This window comes from Trachemys scripta, chromosome 3, assembly GCF_013100865.1.
Source record: "Trachemys scripta elegans isolate TJP31775 chromosome 3, CAS_Tse_1.0, whole genome shotgun sequence".
In the NCBI taxonomy this organism is placed as follows: domain Eukaryota; kingdom Metazoa; phylum Chordata; order Testudines; family Emydidae; genus Trachemys; species Trachemys scripta.
In genome coordinates, this window is record NC_048300.1 from 109505618 (window position 1) to 109528068 (window position 22451).

Genomic DNA, 22451 nt, shown 5'->3' on the forward strand with positions numbered 1-22451 from the left:
CAGATGAGGCCTCACCAATGTCGAATAAAGGGGAACGATCACGTTCCTCAATCTGCTGGCAATGCCCCTACTTATACAGCCCAATAATCTTATTTGCTAACATCTCATTGTAGACTTTCACTCACAGCCATTTGTAAGGGTTACATTTTTTCACTTCAGCCATTTGCTTATTGTGCTGTAAGAGCCATGTCATGGTGGCAGCAGAATGAAAACATTGCCAAGAGATGGCTCACATACAGAGGTGACCCGCTTTACAGCTGCATGTCTTGTGCTGAAGATCAGGTGTGTGGAAGAGTTGATGCCTTAGTGTCTGGAGGGAGGATCAGGAGTAGCCGGGCATATCTTATATTTTTCACATATACATCGCAAACGTGTAATCTCTTCCTGAATTTTTATTTTGGATTAAGGGAAAATAAGAAAGAACAATAAAATGTACTCAGGTGAGAGCACGGTATGGATCGTTCTTTAACATGCTGCCTCTAATGGAACACAAAAGGGCAGTTGCATCCAGGAGATATTCTCCTGCTAGAAATACAAGTGCTGTACATAACTACCATCATAATGCATAGCTACATACCACTTTAAAGACTACAATACAAAATCTCCCTGCACGTAGTCTAGAGAATGTCATTCATAGCAGTTGAGGGAAGCACTGAAGAGACACTTGGTCCTGGGACAAGGATACATGGGGATGACGACCAGCAATAAAATGAAGAGTTGGGTTACGCTTTTAGAGAGCAGGAAGTTTATTTTTAAAAAATGCATCAATAAACCACCCTGCTACGGTGTGATGTGTTAGTGTAAAGCATTTGGTTATTTCAGTCAAGCCACACACCGAAAAGAAAAAAAAAAAAAGGGTATGAAGGCAACTGTAATGTCAATATGGGGCCCCAGTTTTACCACAATGTGATATGGGATGCTGAGGCACTGGGGCCAAGCTGGAAACCTTCATTAAACAAACCAGTGGAGACCCACCGCATACAACTGGAGGGAAAAAATTGATAGATGAACCTCATTGTTTTAGGCATATTCCCTATCCCAGTCATGAGAGGACCACTAAGTTGAGCCTTCCACTGGGTTATGCTTTTCACATGCTTAGCTGAAAGAAAGCTTGCTAAGAAGAGAAGGATAGAGAAGAAGAAATTAATAGCAATCAGGCTCAGTTTGTGAACAATTATGAAACAGAAGAAAAGGCTAAAAGCCAGATTCTCTTTCATGGTCTGGAACTGCAGGGTTGGGAACTGGCTAGATTTCTCAAGCGAGGCTTTCTGCCAGTGGGAGAGGTAAATTAGGACCACAGCTAGCTAGAGTCATCTGTCATCCAGCCCTGGCATAGGGGATTTATTAGAGGGTTCTGGCTGGAACACCACTACAGTGTATCTATTCGTAGTTGGTCTCTTGGGGGCTATTGCCAATTTACAGTTTGGAAAAATGGGTGCAGCAGAGAATCTGGCCCTAAAGCTTCAATGAATAAAAAAGATACAACGAACAATGTGCTCCCTTTTACTAGCGCATTCATCATACACCTCTACCTCGATATAATGCTGTCCTCAGGAGCCAAAAAAATCTTACCGCGTTATAGGTGAAACTGCGTTATATCGAACTTGCTTTGATCCACCGGAGTGCACAGCCCTGCCCTCCTAGAGCACTGCTTTACCGCGTTATATCTGAGTTCATGTTATATCGGGTTGCATTATATTGAGGTAGAGGTGTAGATTCATTTTGGGGGAGAGGATCAGAGGTGGATTATGGATTAGTGGGGCCCCTCCCTATCCCTTCCACCTGCAGTCCCCCCTCCCCCTATCCCCCAACACCCCAGCACTCCTGCTGGGGAAATGGGGTAAGGGCATTTGGGATTTATCTTTTCTGATAATAACATCACAACTTTTGATCTGTATACTGTATATGAAGGGTGGTGAGGTTTTTTTCATCAGATAAAGAGGATTACCATTTTCACTGCTGTTTCATCTCACTCTCTCTAACATGTGCCTATGGAGCACAGCTAAAGCAAGGAGAGCTCTGACACTTCCTCATGTGGTCATTGGAGCATCAGCCACTGTAACCCAGAGAGGCCCAGAAGGGTGTATAGTAGTAGCTGTGTGAGTCAATGTGGGGTATTGCTAGGGGTGTAATGGAACAGCAAGCAGCGACAGGATTCAGTTTTGCCAATAAGAAAGACAAATTGTTCTTTTATAGTGAATCAGGGCAGTGACTTTCCTGGTCTTATATATTTAGGGCCAGATTAACTGAGCGTGACTCAGGGAGGCATAAACTATACCACCTTGCGCCAGATTGTTGTTTGTGTTGCAATAGTTTCTAAGACCATAACCATAGATGAGGACTCCATTGTGCTAAGCACTGTACAAACATGTAACAAAAAGACAGTCCCTGGCTGCAGAGTTTACAAGCTAAGTAGAATGGCCCTCTGCATCGCAGGGGGGAATTCACTGTGAGGAAGTCCTGGCAGTACTGTCATCCCCACCCTCTTTCAGTGCTGTGTGAATGAAAATGTACTTCCCTGTTCTACATGAAGAGAGAAAATACTGCTTCACCCTACTTCCTCTTGCAGTCCTGCACATGCCCCCTGTGGGGAAGTGTCTGAGGATTGCAATACTGTAATCACTGGAGAAATACAATAAGGAGCAACCTCGCCTTGCTGCCCCTGAAGGCACCCCAATATGATGAGGGTGTTACTGGGAATAGAATGGTTTCTTTGGGTATATTTTCACTGCAAAGTTCACCCAAGCTCTTACTCAGGTGTTACCCATAAACTGTGTCCCATCCACACATAAAACCCTCTTGGCTGAGTTTGGTGGTGCTTTCATTCCAGGCTAGCTGGCATGGCTGGGGTTATAGGTAAGGCTAAAGCCTGCATGAGGCTGTCACGCTGGCTGGTAACCCATGCACTTGACAGTGAGGATGCAGGCTGAAGTACACAAGTACTCTTTGTCCTCCAATGCCTTCCCCCAATTCTACCCCTCCCCCCATATGCCCAGAAAGAAAAGACAGTTTCCCATATTTCACTGAGCAAGAACCATAGAATGGCTAAGCCTGCAGCAGCACAAAGAACCATGGGATATGCCCCCAGAAGTCCTAGTGACACACATGGGTGAGTGCAGCATCAGTGAGGACACAGTAACACAGGCAGGGCTTTGCTCACACCCAGGCCAGATCCTCATACCTAGTAGCCCATCACTCAAGTTAACTCTCCAGTGAAGAGACACCCTTCATGCCTTGAACCAAGATGCATGTAGATGGAGAAAGAGTTATTTCCTCTGCTCTCCCAATATGTGCTAAAGGATGTAGGGAGAGCTCTTTTTCTGGACACTCCTCAGCTCCTGGAAATGATTTTGGGAGACAGCTCACCCTGCCTCAGTGGGCTTTCATATTCCCAGGGAGAAGTGTAGGGGAAGCTTTGTTTCTAAGGGAACGTTGAATATAGCCTTAATTATGGAGATGCTGCCACTTCTCCAGTGTATCTTATTTTAGCTTTCACTTTTTTTCTCTTAGGGCTCAATACTGCAATCACCTATTACCAAGTATAGTGCTTATTACCAAGAGGAGACCCACAGGTTTTAAAGGGACTACTCGTGGTAGGGCATGGTTTTGTCACTGAGTTCTTAAACTATGACACCTTGAGACTGCAGCCTATCTATGAGTTCACAACCCAACCCTGTACTGAGTAAGAGGTGTTTATTAGCCCAGGATATGGTTATGACTTGGATGCAACCTTGAGTCACTATTAAGAGAATGAGATTGCTAATAGGTAGTATTTTTGATATAGCTGTGAAGTTGAGATGTTCATTCCCTACAGGGCCGGCTCTAACTTTTTTGCTGCCTCAAGCAGCAAAAAAAAGCGCCGCCCTCTGAGCCTCCCCCCCCCCCCCCCCCATGCCGCACCCCCGGAGGGGCCCCCCCCCCCCCCGCGCGCTGCGCCACCGGAGCGCCCCCCCTGCGGAACGCCGTGCCGAGCTGCCCCCCGCCACCCCAAGATTGGCCGCCCCTTACCAGGTGCCACCCCAAGCATGTGCTTGATTGCCTGGTGCCTGGAGCCGGCCCTGATTCCCTATGTGGTGGCCACTAGGTTGATGAGTTCTGCAGGCAGTGGTAAAAATCAGAGTACAGAGATTTGTGTCCTGCACAGCTATTGAAATTTACTGTACAATTGTGGGTCCAGATTGTACAATATTCCTACTCTCTGACTGGCTGAGACCATTCTATTTCAAAGTAAAAAGATTGAAGGGCTGATCTTTTTGGGCACTTTTCTCTTCATAACGGTACGTTGAAATGCTATTGGGAACTACATGGAGTACATGCACAGATGCAACTGATCCAAAGTGCAGTGAAGTCAAAAGAAAGATTTCCCTTGACTTCAATAGTCTTTGCATCAGGCCCATGGAGAGGAAACTCCATTGTTTGTAATATTATGTATCCTATAGGAAATACTGGGATCCTATCCCATATAGCTTATTGTATATTCCCTAAATCCCAATAGGGTAAACTTTGATCTTAGATTGATTTTGATCTTTATGTGTGAAATAATACCCAAGGGAAAAAAAACTAGGTAGAAAACCTGACGGCAGGGTCTGTAATACAGAGAAGGAGAATAAAAACCAAGAAGCTGTGGAAGATCATGTAAATTTCACATAACTGGTTTAAATGGCTTTTAGTGTCTATGCAGAAGGAAATCATCCAAGAAAAGCAATAGGGGTATTTTAAATCATGCTTAAAACTTGTGCACCGTCTTTCTTTCCTTTTGTCTCTCCTAAGGCTCCATTTATGAAATGTTTGGAAATGAATGCTGCCTGCCAACCGGAGAATTGATTAAAATTACTGGGTTCAAAATTAATAAGATCATTGCAAGCATCTGCGAGAGTAATGAAGACAGCCAGTGCTCAGCCAGAATTGAATTGCCTCTGAATTTTCCAGGTACAGTATTTCATGAATATGTTACTGAAGTTTTATAAACTCCATTATCACCTTTATCGGTTCTATTGTTTCATATGATGTTACATGACTGATGTCTGTTGAGGTACCCACTAGGACGCCAAAAAATACAGTCGTAATAGATGGCACTAGATAAAAGGAACTAATTTCTAAATTTTACCTTGCATGACTCTCTCATGCCTGCATAAGAAATACTATTATTATTAAAAGTGGAGCTGGTAACACTGCTTATACCTAAGGTTGTCCACCAGAAGACTCATTATGATACTCTGTTTTCAGTTACTTATGACTCTGCCAGACTTCAACTGTTTGGGCTGAAATTTTCCATGCCAGGTGTCTTCTTCAGGCTAATATTTATTTATTTATTTTTAATGTCTGCAAAAATGGTTGAGCCATTTCTGAGAATGAGATTAGGGGAAAATACAGTGTTTTTGCCACTGTTAAAAAAAATTCTTACTGCTGTTTGGCTGAGAAGTTCTGGTGTCTGTGCTTTGGATCAGGGACTTGAAATGTGGCAGGCGTGGCCCTTGCATCAAGGATGGATCTTGTGCTGCTTCTGTGGGGAGAAAACACCAACATTTGGCCAGCTCACACATGCTCAGAAGAGCCTTGTTAGAGTTTGGCAGCTGCCAGGGCCGGCTCCAGCTTTTTTGCCAACCCAAGCGGTGAACCGGGGAAAAAAAAAAAAAAAAAGATAAAAGAAAAAAAGATAAAGCCGATCGGCGGCACTTCGACGGCAGCTCAATCGTGCCGCTTCATTCTTCGGTGGTAATTTGGCGGCGGGTCCTTTGCTCCCTCTCTTCCTCTTCGGTGGCACTTCAGCGGCAGCTCAAAGAGGAAGAGAGGGACTGAGGGACCCGCTGCCGAATCGCCACCGAAGACCCGGATGTACCGCCCCAAGCACCTGCTTCCTTCTCTGGTGCCTGGAGCCGGCCCTGGCAGCTGCATTTCCCAAAGATTCTATCTGTCGTGACCATGTTCCAGCCCTTCATAGCTCCTACATGCCCATCGGACCACACACACTCCATCCCAGAGCTGCAGGAGCTCAGCAAAACTTTCTCTGCAATTGCTACTCCCAGTTGCTATGGGCCGTTCTGGTGCCAGGAACCAGAACTAGAGCAGAAGCGGTAGCAGCGGCTAGGAGTCCTGGGCCCTTTAAATCACCGCCAGAGCCCCGGCTGCCGCTGCTACCACAGGGGCTCCAGCAGCCAGGCTCAGGCGGCAATTTAAAGGGCCTGGGTCTCTGGCTGCTGCAGGGAGCCCCGGACCCTTTAAATCTCTGCCCAAGCCCCACTGCCAGAGCTCTGTGGTAGCTGCAGTGGCTGGGGGCTCTGGCGGCAATTTAAAGGGCCAGGGGCAATAGCAGCAGCCAGAGCCCCGGGCCCTTTAAATTGCCACCCGAGCCCCACTGCCAGAGCCCCTGGGGTAGCGGCAGCGGGGCTCCAGTGGTGATTTAAAGGGACCAGGGCTCCAGGCGCTACTACCGCAGCGGAACCACGGGCCCTTTAAATCTCCGCCTTAGCCCTGGGATAGTGGCGGCAGCTGGGAGCACCCGGGGCTCCGTCAGCGATTTAAAGGCCCAGGGCTTCACTGCGGTAGCAGCAGCCAGAGCACCTGGCCCTTTAAATTGCCCCTGAGCCCTGGGGCTTCCAGCCACCTCTGCAGCTGGTGTAGCTCTGGTGGTGATTTAAAGGGCCCCTGGGGCTCCCAGCCGCCACTACCACAGCTGGAGCCCCGGGCCTTTTAAATCTTGATTTAAAGGGCCCTGGGATGTAAAGGCCCCGCCTCTTCCGGGTGAGGCCACACCCCTTCTGGTTGAGGCCCCGCCACCCTGCTCAGGACTCCGGTGTACTGGTAAATCCTTTAAGTTACTTTCACCCCTGGGCAAGACTGATATCAGACAAGGAGATGGGGGGGAAGGGCACTGAGACACACTAGGCAAGTGGACTGGGAGAGACAGAGCTTGAAAATCTTGCGCTTTTTAAGTCAGTCTCATGCTTTTGGGGGTCTGACTTGAGTTTTAAATGAATAGGGTAGTCAGTACTGGCACTGGTTGAATTCAAGGAATCAAATTTACACTTGGTGTTAGAGAGTTGCACCCTTTTACACCAGAGCTGAATTTAATCCCAGGTCTCTACTCCAGTCTTCAGGGAGATCTGAAAACTTGCTCAACCAGTCTATTTGAGAAAGGAACTCCGGTTCAGACAGGAAAGAAAATCAATTTCCATTGGAAACATAAATCCATTATGTTGAGTCTTGTGAGACTGAACTCATAGCTACTAACACCACTTTCATTCATAGATTATAGGACTGGAAGGGACCTCGAGAGGTCATCGAGTCCAGTCCCCTGCCCGCATGGCAGGACCAAATACTGTCTAGACCATCCCTGATAGACATTTATCTAACCTACTCTTAAATATCTCCAGAGACGGAGATTCCACAACCTCCCTAGGCAATTTGTTCCAGTGTTTAACCACCCTGACAGTTAGGAACTTTTTCCTAATGTCCAACCTAGACCTCCCTTGCTGCAGTTTAAACCCATTGTTCCTGGTTCTATCCTTAGAGGCTAAGGTGAACAAGTTCTCTCCCTCCTCCTCATGACACCCTTTTAGATACCTGAAAACTGCTATCATGTCCCCTCTCAGTCTTCTCTTTTCCAAACTAAACAAACCCAGTTCTTTCAGCCTTCCTTCATAGGTCATGTTCTCAAGACCTTTAATCATTCTTGTTGCTCTTCTTTGGACCCTTTCCAATTTCTCGACATCTTTTTTAAAATGCGGTGCCCAGAACTGGACACAATACTCCAGCTGAGGCCTAACCAGAGCAGAGTAGAGCGGAAGAATGACTTCTCGTGTCTTGCTCACAACACACCTGTTAATGCATCCCAGAATCATGTTTGCTTTTTTTGCAACAGCATCACACTGTTGACTCATATTTAGCTTGTGGTCCACTATAACCCCTAGATCCCTTTCTGCCGTACTCCTTCCTAGACAGTCTTTTCCCATTCTGTATGTGTGAAATTGATTTTTCCTTCCTAAGTGGAGCACTTTGCATTTGTCTTTATTAAACTTCATCCTGTTTAACACAGACCATTTCTCCAATTTGTCCAGATCATTTTGAATTATGACCCTGTCCTCCAAAGTAGTTGCAATCCCTCCCAGTTTGGTATCATCCGCAAACTTAATAAGCGTACTTTCTATGCCAATATCTAAGTCGTTGATGAAGATATTGAACAGAGCCGGTCCCAAAACAGACCCCTGCGGAACCCCACTCGTTACGCCTTTCCAGCAGGATTGGGAACCATTAATAACAACTCTCTGAGTACGGTTATCCAGCCAGTTATGCACCCACCTTATAGTAGCCCCATCTAATTTGTATTTGCCTAGTTTATCGATAAGAATATCATGCGAGACCGTATCAAATGCCTTACTAAAGTCTAGGTATACCACATCCACCGCTTCACCCTTATCCACAAGGCTCGTTAATACATCGTCGATGGCTGTCAGATTAGTTTGACATGATTTGTTCTTCACAAATCCATGCTGGCTGTTCCCTATCACCTTACCACCTTCCAAGTGTTTGCAGATGATTTCCTTAATTACTTGCTCCATTATCTTCCCTGGCACAGAAGTTAAACTAACTGGTCTGTAGTTACCTGGGTTGTTTTTATTTCCCTTTTTATAGATGGGCACTATATTTGCCCTTTTCCAGTCTTCTGGAATCTCTCCCGTCTCCCATGACTTTCCAAAGATAATAGCTAGAGGCTCAGATACCTCCTCTATTAGCTCCTTGAGTATTCTAGGATGCATTTCATCAGGCCCGGGTGACTTGCAGGCATCTAACTTTTCTAAGTGATTTTTAACTTGTTCTTTTTTTATTTTATCCGCTAAACCTACCCCCTTCCCAGCTAAACCTACCCCCTTCCCAGCTAAACCTACCCCCTTCCCACTTTGCACGGTTACACCCTAGGGGGTGATGGGTTGTGCTAAACTCAGCAATGTAGAAGGTAACAATGAAGCCTCTTGTTAGTCTAAGAGAGAAAATGCATTATATACGTACATTTGGGATCTCTTCTGGTGTACATTGTACTGAAAGTTTGGTCATTAGTCTAATTTTTTTCTTAGCTAAAGAAAGATTCTATTGTAAAACACCAAACAGTCCCACTCATGACAATTATTGTTTGACTATACAATTTTTCCTTTTCTAAAATTCTAGTCTGAATGAAATTACCTTAAATGCTCTTGACTTACTCTCCCTCACAGCACATAAAAGTCTATGCTGTATTTGAGTTACAATTCCTTTTTAAAACTCTATCGTTGGCTTATTTTGGAAGAAACATTATTTAGTTCACCAGAACTCTTGTGCTGTGTTTCTAGCATTCGTCTGGCTCCCCATGGAAAAGAGCAAACTTTTTGTAATGTTCTTTTCAAGTGCCATTCATTGTGAATTATCATTTGCACCCAATGAGCCTCCTATCCTCTCGCTTTGTGCTGGTGTAAATGAGGAGTAACTCCATCCAAGTTAAGAGAATTAGACTGGTAAAAAATTGATGCATTTGAGAGACGAATTAGGCCCATTGGCTTTAAACAATTTTTGCTCTTTTTCTTTGTGAACATTTCTAGTGTTTGTCTGCAGAACTCACTAGAACTCCTTATTTCTTTTCCTGGAAAATCTGATTCCTGATAAAGGCCTAATCTGACCCTGGTATTAGCAAAAACTACTGAAAACCTGAGTTCATATCTGTTATTTCATTTTATCCTCATTCTAATTTGTTCGTTCATGCTTCAGAGGATCAGTCTATTCTTTCTGTGCTCACACACTGTTACGTTAGTCGCTTGAATAGCTACATCCAGCAAATATTTCTGAGCTACTCTTTTCATCATGAACAACTTGGTAAAGCCTAACAGATTTCATGACACCTGAACTTGGTCCTACTGTTAATGTTTTCTTTGTGCTCTTTGGTCTGCATAAATATTTGTAGATTCTCTGACTGCTCACAAGACCTGTAATAGTTTCCTTTAATAATAATCATGATTAGCATTCTCACAAAAATAGGTTAGCATTGTTATCCCCCTTTTAGGTAAGGGGCAACTGAGGTACGTAGGGATGTTATTTGCCAAACATAATACAGCATATCAATGGTAGAGTTGGGATTAGAATCCCCAAGTCTAATTCTGGTTTCACTTATAATGGAGAAATGCCGCTGAGATGTGTGGAGGGCCTTGACCAATAAATTTGCAAATACATTCTAAACTTGTACTTTCCATTGCTTGTAACTTTCTCTCAGCTCCAAAAGTTCCCTTCTGGGAAATGTACATGCCTTGATTTCTGCCAAAATGTGATTATATTTAGAAAGTCTCAGTGAAGTTGATCCAGCCATTTTTTATTACACGGATGGAAAAAAAATATCTTTTGACACTTTTTTGCACTCAGCCTCCATGTCTGAAGTTTAGAAACTTAACTTTGTCATATGTCTCTTTCTCATGAGGAATTGTTGATATGTTAAGAATGAAAAACATCTGGATTGTAATTTATAATTATTTTAATAAGGTTCTGGATAGCCATGGATAACAGATTTTAAAAAAAATCCTGGTTAAAAAAATGCACAAATATATTAGAGCAAGCAAAGCATTATGAGAAATCATCAGTGTGTACAACACCAGCTAGAGAAGGATTACTGCTGTTTTCATTCTTCACACCAGAATAATTTTTTAAATATTTACCTCTTATCTGTAGAGAGAGAAACATATGGAACTTTACATACTCATAAACACAAGCAGGTGGTTACTAGGTACATTTAATTCATGGGCATAATCAGTATAGGAGCAACATGCACAAGTCCACATGGTTCTTTAGCTGTCTGCTCGAGCATGCTGTTACCAAAATTAAAAAAAAACATCAGAATGAAAGATAAAGATTTTTCTCCTTCCAACCCTGACAGAGCATGAACCCAAGGGGATAATCGAATCTTTAGTTTTGTATGATTAAAGTATATTAATTACTGTTTCATATGAAACCTGCTTTCTGACATGAGGATATTCATCAGTTTCATGGTACCAAAACTGAATTCCAGATGGCTCATCAGTCCCAGGAAATTTAACATAGCACTAAGTTCAGTCTCAGATTGATGGATGGGAAAGGGATCTCCTTATCTATGGTGAATATCCTTTCCCACTCCCTATACATTACCAAGGAATTCCCAGCCAGAGATGACGTTTAATCCTAGTTCATAAAGATACTCCTGAAGAGCATAGCTTTTGCCTTTGGAATACAACATATTGAAATAGCTTGTATTTTTTCAACAACTTTTCATAGGAACGATATCCCTGTTCCCCTCAACCCCAACATTTTCAGGGGGATAATGCCCCTCTTGCTCCTGCAGCCTACTTGGCTGGAACATTGGCTGGATAATAGTGTTGTTTTTGTAAGTTACTCACTCATCAGGATCACATCCCTGCAAACACGATATTTTTTTGACATACTATATGGAGATCTGCTTACTTGTAACTTCTTTAAATGCATGTCAATGGTGCCATAAATTCTAGTGACCCTTATTAAACCCTTCGCTATGTCACATGGTACTGAAATTAAGGGTCAGACCTTTGAAACCCCTTTCTGCTGCTCAGACACTGCAAGGCAACTGGAAAGCTACCCTAATGAGCAACTGTGGATTCGCCTTACCTAGGGGAATCCCCCTCAAGCACAGCCCTTCCTTAATGTTAAAACCAAGGTTTAATCACTATTAACTGACCCAATGCTGAACCCCATTTTTCTTGGTCTGCACTGACAACTAAGCTGTGGTCAGCATTGTTAGCTAACTCAATTACTCACAACCATGTTCAAACATAGCCACATTCTGTAGTGTACACAAGGTCCATATCTTAGCCATCTTAGCCACACCAACCATGCTGCTTAACCATGTTGGAATGAGGGCATTCTGGGAAAAACTGACAGCTTTCCCACAGCGCTTCAGCCATGGACAGAGTGCCCAGAGGAGATGTATACACAGAAGCACAGGAGGCAGTGAAATCTGGAGTGTTTTAGTACACTGACAGCTGTGAAGACCTAGGATTCTAAAACCAGTTATACAGTCACTGTTAATGATTCCATCTCTACATTAAACCAGACAGCTTCTTACCATGCAGATTTCTGGCAAGGACACACTTTTGTTAGTTACCATAGGTGCTACTGGAGTATTAATCATGTTGTATGTGGATACAATCCATGCTTAGAGCCAACCATGCTCCTAACTGGTTATAAACTCAGTTACAAGCTGTAGTGTACACAGGATCTTAGTGAAGCTCCCTTTAGAGTGAAAGGCAATAACTGCTATACACACATTGCAATGTGAAGATTGCAGTTTGTCATAGTGAAGCAATGATCACACTGAAGTGATTTTGCGACAGAAAGGACTTCACGTTTACGCTAGATCTTTGGCTGAGCACACAAGGCTGTAATTGGCTCATTACCCCCACCTGGCTGTGTGAACTGACTGCATGCTAAGCCTGACTTTGGAGAGTAGCCACCTGGTGCTTTCAAGAGGATGGGCACAGAGATTGGGCAGGGGGGACAATAGCACCTCTTGTGTGGAAGGGAGGTGCAGAATCACTCAGGAGGTGGGGAACTCATGGAAATGCACTCCTCACTGTGCCAAGCTGCCTTGTCTGACTCCCTGTCCCTTTTTCTCCATAGCTGGGACAGTGGGCATTTCATCTTAACCATGGGATTGAAATACCTCTTGTGTGGTCCCAACGGGAAGTGGGGAGGAAAGAGCCTTGCTACCTTATTGGGGGAGGATGGCCTGATTCTGAGGATGCACATTTGCTTGCAATTACCACTTAATTTGGACTGATGCATATTTTGCAGCCACAATCTATGTGTTTGCTTTTGAAAATTTGGCCTAGAATGACCTATTAAACTTGGTTATAGTTTCTGGGAAATTGGCCTTTTGCTATGGCTGGCCAAAAAAACTGCAGTATAACTATTTCAGTGTCTGTATGAGGCAATGTTATCACTGCTGAATCTTGTGAAAAGATAGCTTAATCACACAGCTCAACGAAACCCCACTGTTAAGTTCTCTAAACTGTCCGTTTCATCTAGGAAAACACTCAAATATATAAATGTACATGTTTTTCTTGCTGTATGGATTTCTAATAAGACAGCTCCCAAGGGCATGATTAACATGAATTAATCGTGCCCGTAGGGATTAGAGAAGCACATATGCAGCCTCTGCCTTGTAATACTTCAGAGTTGCAATTACCTCATGATAAACCATGCTGCTCTAGTGCCTAAATACTAGTGTCATCCATCTGGTGACCTATACTATTAATCATGCTAAGGCACATTCTTCTCCCTTGCTCTTATAATCCAGTGGTTGGGTTGGTTGTTTTAATATAGATCGATATTTACTCTATAAATCACTGAACTGCATGAAAAAGGATAATTAGTGTGAACATTTAGGGTGGGAGGCAAAACAATTTGCCTTTTTGGAGTAGCAAAGAAACCGATTATTATTATTTTATCCTGCATGTAAGAATTGGTGGAGGATGCTGGAACTAGAAGTGTCTTATCTGGGCTTGGGGAGTAAAAGTATTGCTTCTAAACTAAGAGAAGCATCATCTACTCTTTGTGCTGTCCACTCTTCAAGCTGGCATAGAGTATGGCAAGTTCACTGATAGTACAGTTCCTAAGGTGACATGAATGTCTTGGGATCTATTCTCCGGACTTCCCATTTCCCATGGGGCCTCAGATGGGATTTGGAGGTTACACCCCCCAACCAGTTCCACAAGGGCACAAATCCTGCTTCTAAGAGAGAACACTTCATCAGAAAGTCCACAAAGTTCTCTGTTTACTTCTCACTGTAGTGCCTGAGCATTTTAGTTCTCTTTTTCACTTGCTGCTAGTTTTATCAAGGGAGGGTTTCTTTTGTTAACATGAAGATGTTGGTAAAAACTCTGATTTCCTATTTTAGAGGCATGTATCAAGTTTGTCATAATCCTCTGTGGTTTACACTCCAACTGTACCAGTAGCAACAAAGTGTGATAATATTTCAGTGATTAGCAAAGAAAAGAAAAAAACAGATGAAAGGGAATACTGCTGCTTGATTTTCACATCCAAGTTGATTTTGCAGGGTGGTCAGTTAGAAAAGTTCTCTCTCTCTGTATTTTGAACATATTTACGATGAAAGCTGTTAAGAATTTAATTTACACATATGCAAAGGGTCAATACAGGAACTATGCATCATTTAAGTCCCATTTAAACTAACATTCAGATTTAAGTGGGACTTAAGTGATGCATAGGTCTTGTGCTGGCTGGCCTTCTGCACAGGTTTGAATGTCATCCTCAGAGAATAAATAGTGAAGCTTCATGATTCTGTTTTCATAGAGCCACTTTTCTGACAATACAACCATACTTTAAATGATATTTTGTTTTTTGATTTTGAGGTTTTTTTAATTGGCTCCATGGGTTCATGAACTAAAAGTTGACGTGACAGTGAATGCTTGCATATTTCCCAAGTGCCCTTGTATAATACAACATTTGTGTTCTTAGGTCTTTGTAAGATTGTGGCTGATAAAACTCCATATCTCAGCATTGAAGAAATCACAAGAAAGGTTTCTATTGGGCCAACACGACTGGGCCATCCTTGCTTCTATTGCAACAAAGACATAAAATTGGCAAATTTCACCATCAAACAAGGTGAGCAGATCATGTTCAACTCCGTGGAAGAGGTCAACGGGACACTGACTGTGAACTGTGGAGTGGTAAGAGATAACCAGTCTCACTCCTTTACTTTGCCACTCTCACAAGAAGGAGAGTTCTATGAATGTGAAGATGACCATATTTACACCCTGAAAGAGATTGTTGAATGGAAAATCCCGAAAAGTAGAAACCGGATTGTGAAATTTACCAATATGTTACATACGTGGGACTCCTCTAATCCACTTCCTGAGAATTTTGATGGCTGTCTGATTCTAGCACCGATCTACGAAGTACAAGGAGTGATGAAATGTAAGTAAAAATCTAAGTTAATGAGCTGAATGCCTAGCAGCGTGTTCTAAACTGAATGCAAACTGCTCAAAATAGCTGTTACAGACAGTGCTTGTTTTGGATAGGTAGAAGATGGGTATTCCATAACCATATTTGCTATTGCTGCTAGTTTAAAAATTAAGAAAAATTCTTCCCCTTCTTCCTTCATCTCTAATTCAAATACTGACTCCATATCTTTTTATTACAGTCTGCTTGTAGAGGAGCAGACTCTCCCCTGCGGCGCCTCCTGCTGGTCTCTTCTGGAAATTAGCTCTTCCAGCATCCTGGAGCCCCCCTTGCAGGCCGATGACCCACCTGTCCTCTGGCCCCCCGTGTCCCTCCCAGACCCCAGTGCCCTTGTATCTGGGGTGCTGCCCCCCTGGCAGTACACCCCTCAGTACTAGGGTCTCCCCTCCGTGGGGAACCCCCACCCACTATCCCTACCTCGCTTCAGAATAAGGCCACTGCCAGTCACCAACTAGCCCCCACTCCCTGGGGCAGACTGCAGTATAGGCCACTCATCACAGGCAAGGTTGGGTTTGGACCTGCTGCCTTGGCCTACCCTTAGGCTGTCCTCTGCAACGCCCAGTACCCCTTGGCCTCCTACTAGGCCGCAGCCTGGGGCTATCCAGGCTGGAGCTCCTCAGCCTTTCCCCAGCCCTACTCCACTACAGGTACCCTATGTCTCACTCCCTGCAGCCAGGCCCTTCTCTCCCTGAACGCAGAGAGAGACTACTGAGCTCCTGGCTCCCAGCCTCTTATATAGGGCCAGCTGAGGCCTGACTGGAGCGTGGCCCCAGCTGCAGCCACTTCCCCTAATCAGCCAGGGTTTTACCTTGCCCAACCCCAGCCCTCTGTAGGGCTTTTCCAACCCCTCCGGAGCCAGAGCCCGTGTTCACCCCGCTACACACACCCCACCTCAAGATCCCCTCCACAGGAGTGAGGTCTATCCCTAACGCCCCAGCATTCCTCTGAGCTGGGCGCGCAGGGAGTCCCTCTCCTTGCGCACGCTCTCCAGTGCAAGGAGCAGCTTGCTTGCTTTTTCCTGAGTTTGGGTTCCCCTGGTAGCCTTTTCAGCTCCCCCATGGGATCCCAGGTTTGTCTGGGGCCTCCCTGCCCCAGACAATCTCCTTTCTAGGGCCCTGGTCATCACCACCCCCTCCTTCAGGGCAGTCTCCTCCTCTGGGGGCTAGGCCACTTTCCCCGGTGCCCCTTGTGGCAAAGGAGGCACAGCCAGTGACTACCCCTGACCACCTCAGGGCTATCCTGGGCCCTGCAAGTCCCGTGAGGGCACTCCCTCCCTTCCTGTGCCCCAGTTCCCCACAGGCCCAACACATTTGGAGTCCCCCTGTTAGCTTCAGAGGGGGCACTCGAGTCTCTCTACCATTTGTCTTTGGCATAGCCCTTCCTTCAGGGCTCCCCTGGGCCCTGAGAGTTCTGTGCAGGCACTCCCTCTTCAAGTGTCCTGGTTCCCCACAGGCCCAACAGTTCCTTGGCCTTGCCACCAGCCTCCTGCCCAAGGTGCCTGGACCCCAATGAGGTCTTGTGCCCTCCCCTGCAGTAGCTGAAGCAGCCCCGCTTGCTGCTCGGCAAGACGGGACACACACGCTCTCCAATAATAGTCCTTCATGGTTTCTCCTCTCTGCTCTGGACAATAGTCCACCATCCTTACCCTGGTCCCTTGGGTCGGGCAGACCGCTATGCCTACATTCTCCACCACGTGTAGAGGAGCAGACTCACCCCTGCGGCACCTCCTGCTGGTAATTAGCTCTTCTAGCATCCTGGAGCGCCCCTTGCAGGCCAGTGACCCGCCTGTCCTCTGGCCCTGCTGCCTTGGCCTACCCTTAGGCTGCCCTCTGCAACCCCCAGTACCCCTTGGTCTCTTACTAGGCTGCAGCCTGGGGCTATCCAGGCTGGAGCTCCCCAGCCCTGCTCCACTACAGGTACCCTATGTCTCTCTCCCTGGACGCAGAGAGAGACTACGGCACACCTGGCTCCCAGCCTCTTATATAGGGCCAGCTGAGGCCTGATTGGGGCATGGCCCCAGCTGCAGCCACTTCCCCCAATCAGCCAGGGTTTTACCTTGCCCAGCCCCAGCCCTCTGCAGGGCTTTTCCAACCCCTCCAGGGCCAGAGTGGGTGTTCACCCCCGCTACACTGCTATTATCATTTTTACATGTACTACTACTATTAAATTATCTTTAGAGAGGAAACTTTTTTCCAAGCAGATAGAGCATAGAGCTAAGAGTTCTGGGTTCTGTTCCCAGAAACTCTTATTGACTAACTGTGTTACCATGGGGCAGTCATTTAATATATGGCTCTATTTAGCCATCTGTAAAATAGATATAAAGGTAAGTATCTATGTCACAACAGTGTTAGGAGGCTTAATTATTGTTTGTGAAGTGTGTGGAGATACTCATGCACATGGTGCTATCTGAATACAAAGGTGGTATTATTATTATTATATTACAGAAGCCAACATAGGGCTTGTCTGCACTGCAACAATTAGCTCAAATTATTACACTTGAGTTACTCTGCCTGAGCTAGCCTATCTTGAGTGAGAGCCAAGTGACTACACACTGCAACTACCCAGAGTGATAGGATTAGCAGCTGATGAGTTGTAACTTGAGCTTCTGCATCCCCACTACACTACTAGCTCCAGCATCAGCTGAAAGTGAGTTTCAACTCACCCCCCTGATGGGCCAGCTAGCTTGAGTTTAAAGTAGTGGCTCTCAACCAGGGGCGCACATACCACTGGAGGCACGCAGAGGTCTTCCAGGGGGTACAACAACTCATATAGATATTTTCCTAGTTTTATAACCGGTTACATAAAAAGCACTAGCGAAGTCAGTACAAACTAAAAATTCATACAGACAAAATGAGAAAGTAAGCACTTTTTCAGTAATAGTGTGCTGTGACACTTTTGTATATATGTCTGATTTTGTAAGCAAGTAGTTTTTAAGTATGGTAAAACTTGGGGTACACAAGACAAATCAGATTCCTGAAAGGGGTACAGTAGTCTGGAAAGGTAGAGAGCCACTGGTTTAAAGCACCAAATAACTTGAGCTAGAGATTTTTGTGTGCATGCAGACCGAGTTAGGAACAAAACTTGAGTTCTATCCTGAGCTAACTAAAATAAAATTAAAAAATTCACAGACTATTTTTTAAAACGCCCATGAAACAGGAAAGAATAAGTGAATCATTTCTTTAAGCACTTAAAAATTGTTGTGTATGTATATGTACGCATGTATATAATTTTTGTTTGTAAAAAGGATTGATTTTGTTCATTGCAAGATACTGGACAGTCAAGATTTTTCAGCTTTTCCATGAAGAAAATTACATTTTTAGCCCCAGACACTGCAAGGGCTTATGCACACACTTGACTTTGTTACTTTGAGTGGACTAATCATAGCAGTAAAGTTGAGCACATGTGCAAGTATTTGCCAGATTGGTGCCTATTTTCCTGCAAGGTTTTTCTGCCTTATGCCTGTATCAGAGACAGCTCCATGAAAATGGAATCATATTAGTACACTTCTACCCTGATATAATATTGTCATCGGGAGCCAAAAAATCTTACCGTGTTATAGGTGAAACCGTGTTATATTGAACTTGCTTTGCTCAGTCGGAGTGCACAGCCTCCACGCGCGCCCCCCTCTCCCCCCGAGCACTGCTTTACTGCGTTATATTTGAAGTCGCGTTATATCGGGGTAGAGGTGTATGTCATTCAGCAGCATGTTTTGCAAAAAACCCTTTTACAATGGATATTTCTCTTGGCTAAAACAGAGGACAAGGAAAGAAGGATGGGCAGCAATTGTTTGTGCAAGACACAAAATTTGTTAAATGATTAATTGGAGATATTCCATCAAGTCCAATATCCAGCTAATAGGCTTAATGTGTATCTTCACATGCTAAAATACTCCATTTTTCAAAACTGTGGCTGGATTCAGTGGTTTGGGCCCCAATCCTGCAATCCACGTAGCTGTATCCCAATGTCCACTTAGATCCAAACTGCAGGATCAAAGCCCTAAGTAAAAATAGTTTAGTTTCCTAAAAAACTACCAGATGGTTGTGAGATAATATGAAATATGCACTTGCCTCTCAACTCCACATCCTGATGTGTGCCTTACTTGTTTTTATTTGTAACCACATGTATGTTTTTCACAATGCGTTCAATATGTAAACAACATTAAATGTCTCCTAAATGTTGATTTTAGAAATGAATCACTCTGCACATGGTTAACTGTTTATTTGTGAACTGCAAAAAATGGATCCTCACTGTTTGTTAGAAAACAGTGAAGCTCTCTCTATAGATTTTAAATGAAGTAAGGCAAACTCAGTTCTCAATTAAAAGATCAGTGATAAGAGGGTGGTTAATTACATTTTCAGAAGCTGTGGGCAGGAGCTATACATGTGTCCATTCCCCCCGCCCCCAACAATAACTAGATTGATGTATGTAACTCCCTCCGCAGGTCACAGAAAATGTATCCATTTGTAGACTATTATTTTAATTCTCACTAGTCACCCTTAGTTTGGCAACATTTCTTCACCCTAGTCAAAATGTTTGGCTCCTGAAGATAAGATGATGAGGGCAGAGTGTGCATACACATGCTGACCAGCTGTCATAAATTCTTATTATATAAAATGTACATTAAGTACAGAGTTTAATGAGTGAAGAATTAGTATATCATAACACATGAAGTATAAATGTAGGATCTGCTATGCAGCATGTGTATGTATGTACAATAAAAAACTTAATGGAGGTGGCCTTTAAATAATGTTCCTGTGTTAAATTACACCATCCTGAGAACTTGTTTATAATGAAAATAGCTAGGAACAAATTTTCAAATGACCCTTAATAGTATCCTCAATTTTGCACCTGTAATTACTAGCACATACAATTTTGCAAGTGCAATTATAAGACCATAGGAATTGCTGTACGGGATCAGATCATCTAGTGCAGTATCCTGTCTCTGACAGTGGCCAGTACTCGATGCTTCAGCGGAAGGAGCAAATAGTGGACAATTCTGGGATAAGCTAACCATGTACCCTGGAACATGAAGGTTTATATCTCTTCTTTTAAAAAAGCATTATTGGTTTTTATAATAGAGTAATTGTAGATGTTTTCATTATTCATATTAATGTCAACACCTTTTTTAATCCTGCTAGTTTTTGGCCTCAATGACATCTTATGGCAATGAGTTCTGTTAGTTCATTATGCACTACATTTATTCCTGTTCAATTGGTATTATTAGAGAAGGTAAACTGGGGCACTTTGAGCTTTTCTGTACATTTTGTTATTTTGTGTACCTCTATTGTCTCATCTCATTTATCTCCTCTTCCATTAGATGTCTAACTGCCTAATTGCTCCTGCAAATGAAATAGACATTTTAAATTATAATATTTGCATTGATAATTGGTTTACACTGGCAAAATTGTGGACACAATTGTTGTACAACATCTTAGAGGGTTTTTTAAGTTGTCTCTTGGAGTGTGTCTATTTCATTACAACATCAGTGTGAAAACAAAAATTGACTTTTACCTTTTTCCTTTCAGTTCGAAGGGATATAGTTCATATCCTCTCTGATCTAGACATTGAAGTCATAGATGTAACAGACTCTTATGATATTAGCTGTTTCCTTCAGCCATTATCCATGGAAGATGTATTTGAAAGGACAAGCAAAGAATTTCCTATGGTTGCTGAGGTAATAGAAGGGCCCACAGGAAGACAGCAACTTTATAATTTATTATGTCCTGGGAAAGAAATTGTCATTCACAAAAAGTACCAGGCAAAAAGAATCCTTGCATCTGAGATCAGAAGTGATTCCCATAAAAGACACTTTTTAATTCCTGCCAGCTACAAAGGAAAGTTCAAAAGAAGACCTCGGGAGTTTCTAACTGCCTATGACCTGGAGATAGCAAGAAGTGACAAGGAGCAGCTTCATGTTGTAGCAACTAAAGCTTTTGATTCTCCCCATGCAGAATTGTTTTCTGTTTCTGTTGGAGACCAGTTTCTAGTTCAACAGCGCCAGACCGGAGAAGTCATATATCAGGGAAGGAAGAAAGTGATAGATGTTTTGGCCTGTGAACAAATACTAAGTGAGGCCTATAAGGAAGTGCTTCTTCCTATGTATATGGAAGGTGGCTTTGTAGAAGTGATTCATGACAAGAGACAGTACCAGCTTTCAGAGCTTTGCAAAGAGTTCCGCTTGCCCTTTAATGTCAAAGTGTCTGTGAGGGATCTCTCCATTGAGGAGGATGTCTTGGCTGCTATGCCTGGACTGCAGCTTGAAGAAGAAATCACAGACTCTTACTTGCTAATCAGCAGTGCTGGCGATCCTGCGGACAGTTGGGAAATTCCTGTGTATCGTCTAAATATGTCTGTTCAGTTGCTCAGCAAATCTGTTGCTGAAACTGTATCCTCCCCAACTAGGACCATTGTGGAAGAGATCAGTGAAGAACAATATTACATGGTGAGGAGATTTGAAAACCAAGCCCTACACCCACCACCCAGACCTCCCAAAAAGCCAACAACACTGGAATCAAAACCTCTTCTTACTCTAGCAGAACGAAGTGTGTTGGATGCACCGCATGCTGTGAGGGTAGGACATTTCTTCTATTATATATCCTTTGGCATATGTTTGAGATATTTCACAATCTGCTTCCATTTTATGTTGGCTTGTGTTTTATGTTAAACTCATTTATCTTCATGCCGCATTTGAGATGGCAGTGAACCTCACAGGATAGACAAATGAGCTACTAGAACTTAACGTTGAAGGCTGAATCCTCCGTTGGTGTAAACTGATCTGTTGAAGATCTGGCCCTAGAGTTTGGAGTTGAATAATCCTTTGTTGCACTGGTGTATAAGTGAGGGGACAATTTGGGCTATTACAGCTAAATACTTAAAAATGGGAAATACATGTTGATTCGATACATTAACAGAGAATTTGGTTCAGATAGAGATCACAGAATGTGTAAATTTCAAATACAAATAGACATTCTACAGAGATATTTTTGTTCTGAATATTTTGCATTGTATCCAAATATTAAATAGATTTTTGAATGGAAAGTATTGATTTTCATAAAGCTACTGAAGTTTCAATATTTCACCAAAGCAAAGAGCACATACAAAAGTGCCCATTATAGCTGGACAAGTACGGGAGTATTTTTAGTAGCAGTTAACCATAACAATTGTGCTTGTCATTGGTTTTCTTCTATATGTTGAAAGAGCTATATATAGAAAGGTGACTTGATGAGGACTCAGCAGGGAAACAAGTACAGGGCCTGCTCAGACTATGTGTGTATCTCTAGTCACAGCTCCCATTCCCCTCTCACTTTCCTATTCAAATACAAATCCACCAAAAGAAAAAAAAGAGACTAATTTAACATTCATTATTAATGCAGTTGAGTCTCCAGAATGTGACTAGTTCCATCTTGGTGACTATGATCCACTTGGAACGCAAGCAGGAATTGATGTTTACA

General features: G+C 43.5%; 1 protein-coding gene across 1 annotated transcript in view; it reads left to right on the forward strand.

Annotated features, from left to right (window-relative positions):
• Positions 1-4778: 4778 nt before the first annotated feature.
• Positions 4779-22451, forward strand: part of THEMIS (thymocyte selection associated) — an 85492-nt gene continuing 67819 nt past the window's right edge. The window contains exons 1-3 of the mRNA XM_034765715.1: positions 4779-4929; positions 14497-14955; positions 20526-21571. Of these exons, the coding sequence (XP_034621606.1) occupies positions 4785-4929; positions 14497-14955; positions 20526-21571 (1650 nt within the window). The 5' untranslated portion in view covers positions 4779-4784. The remainder of the gene's footprint in view (positions 4930-14496; positions 14956-20525; positions 21572-22451) is intronic.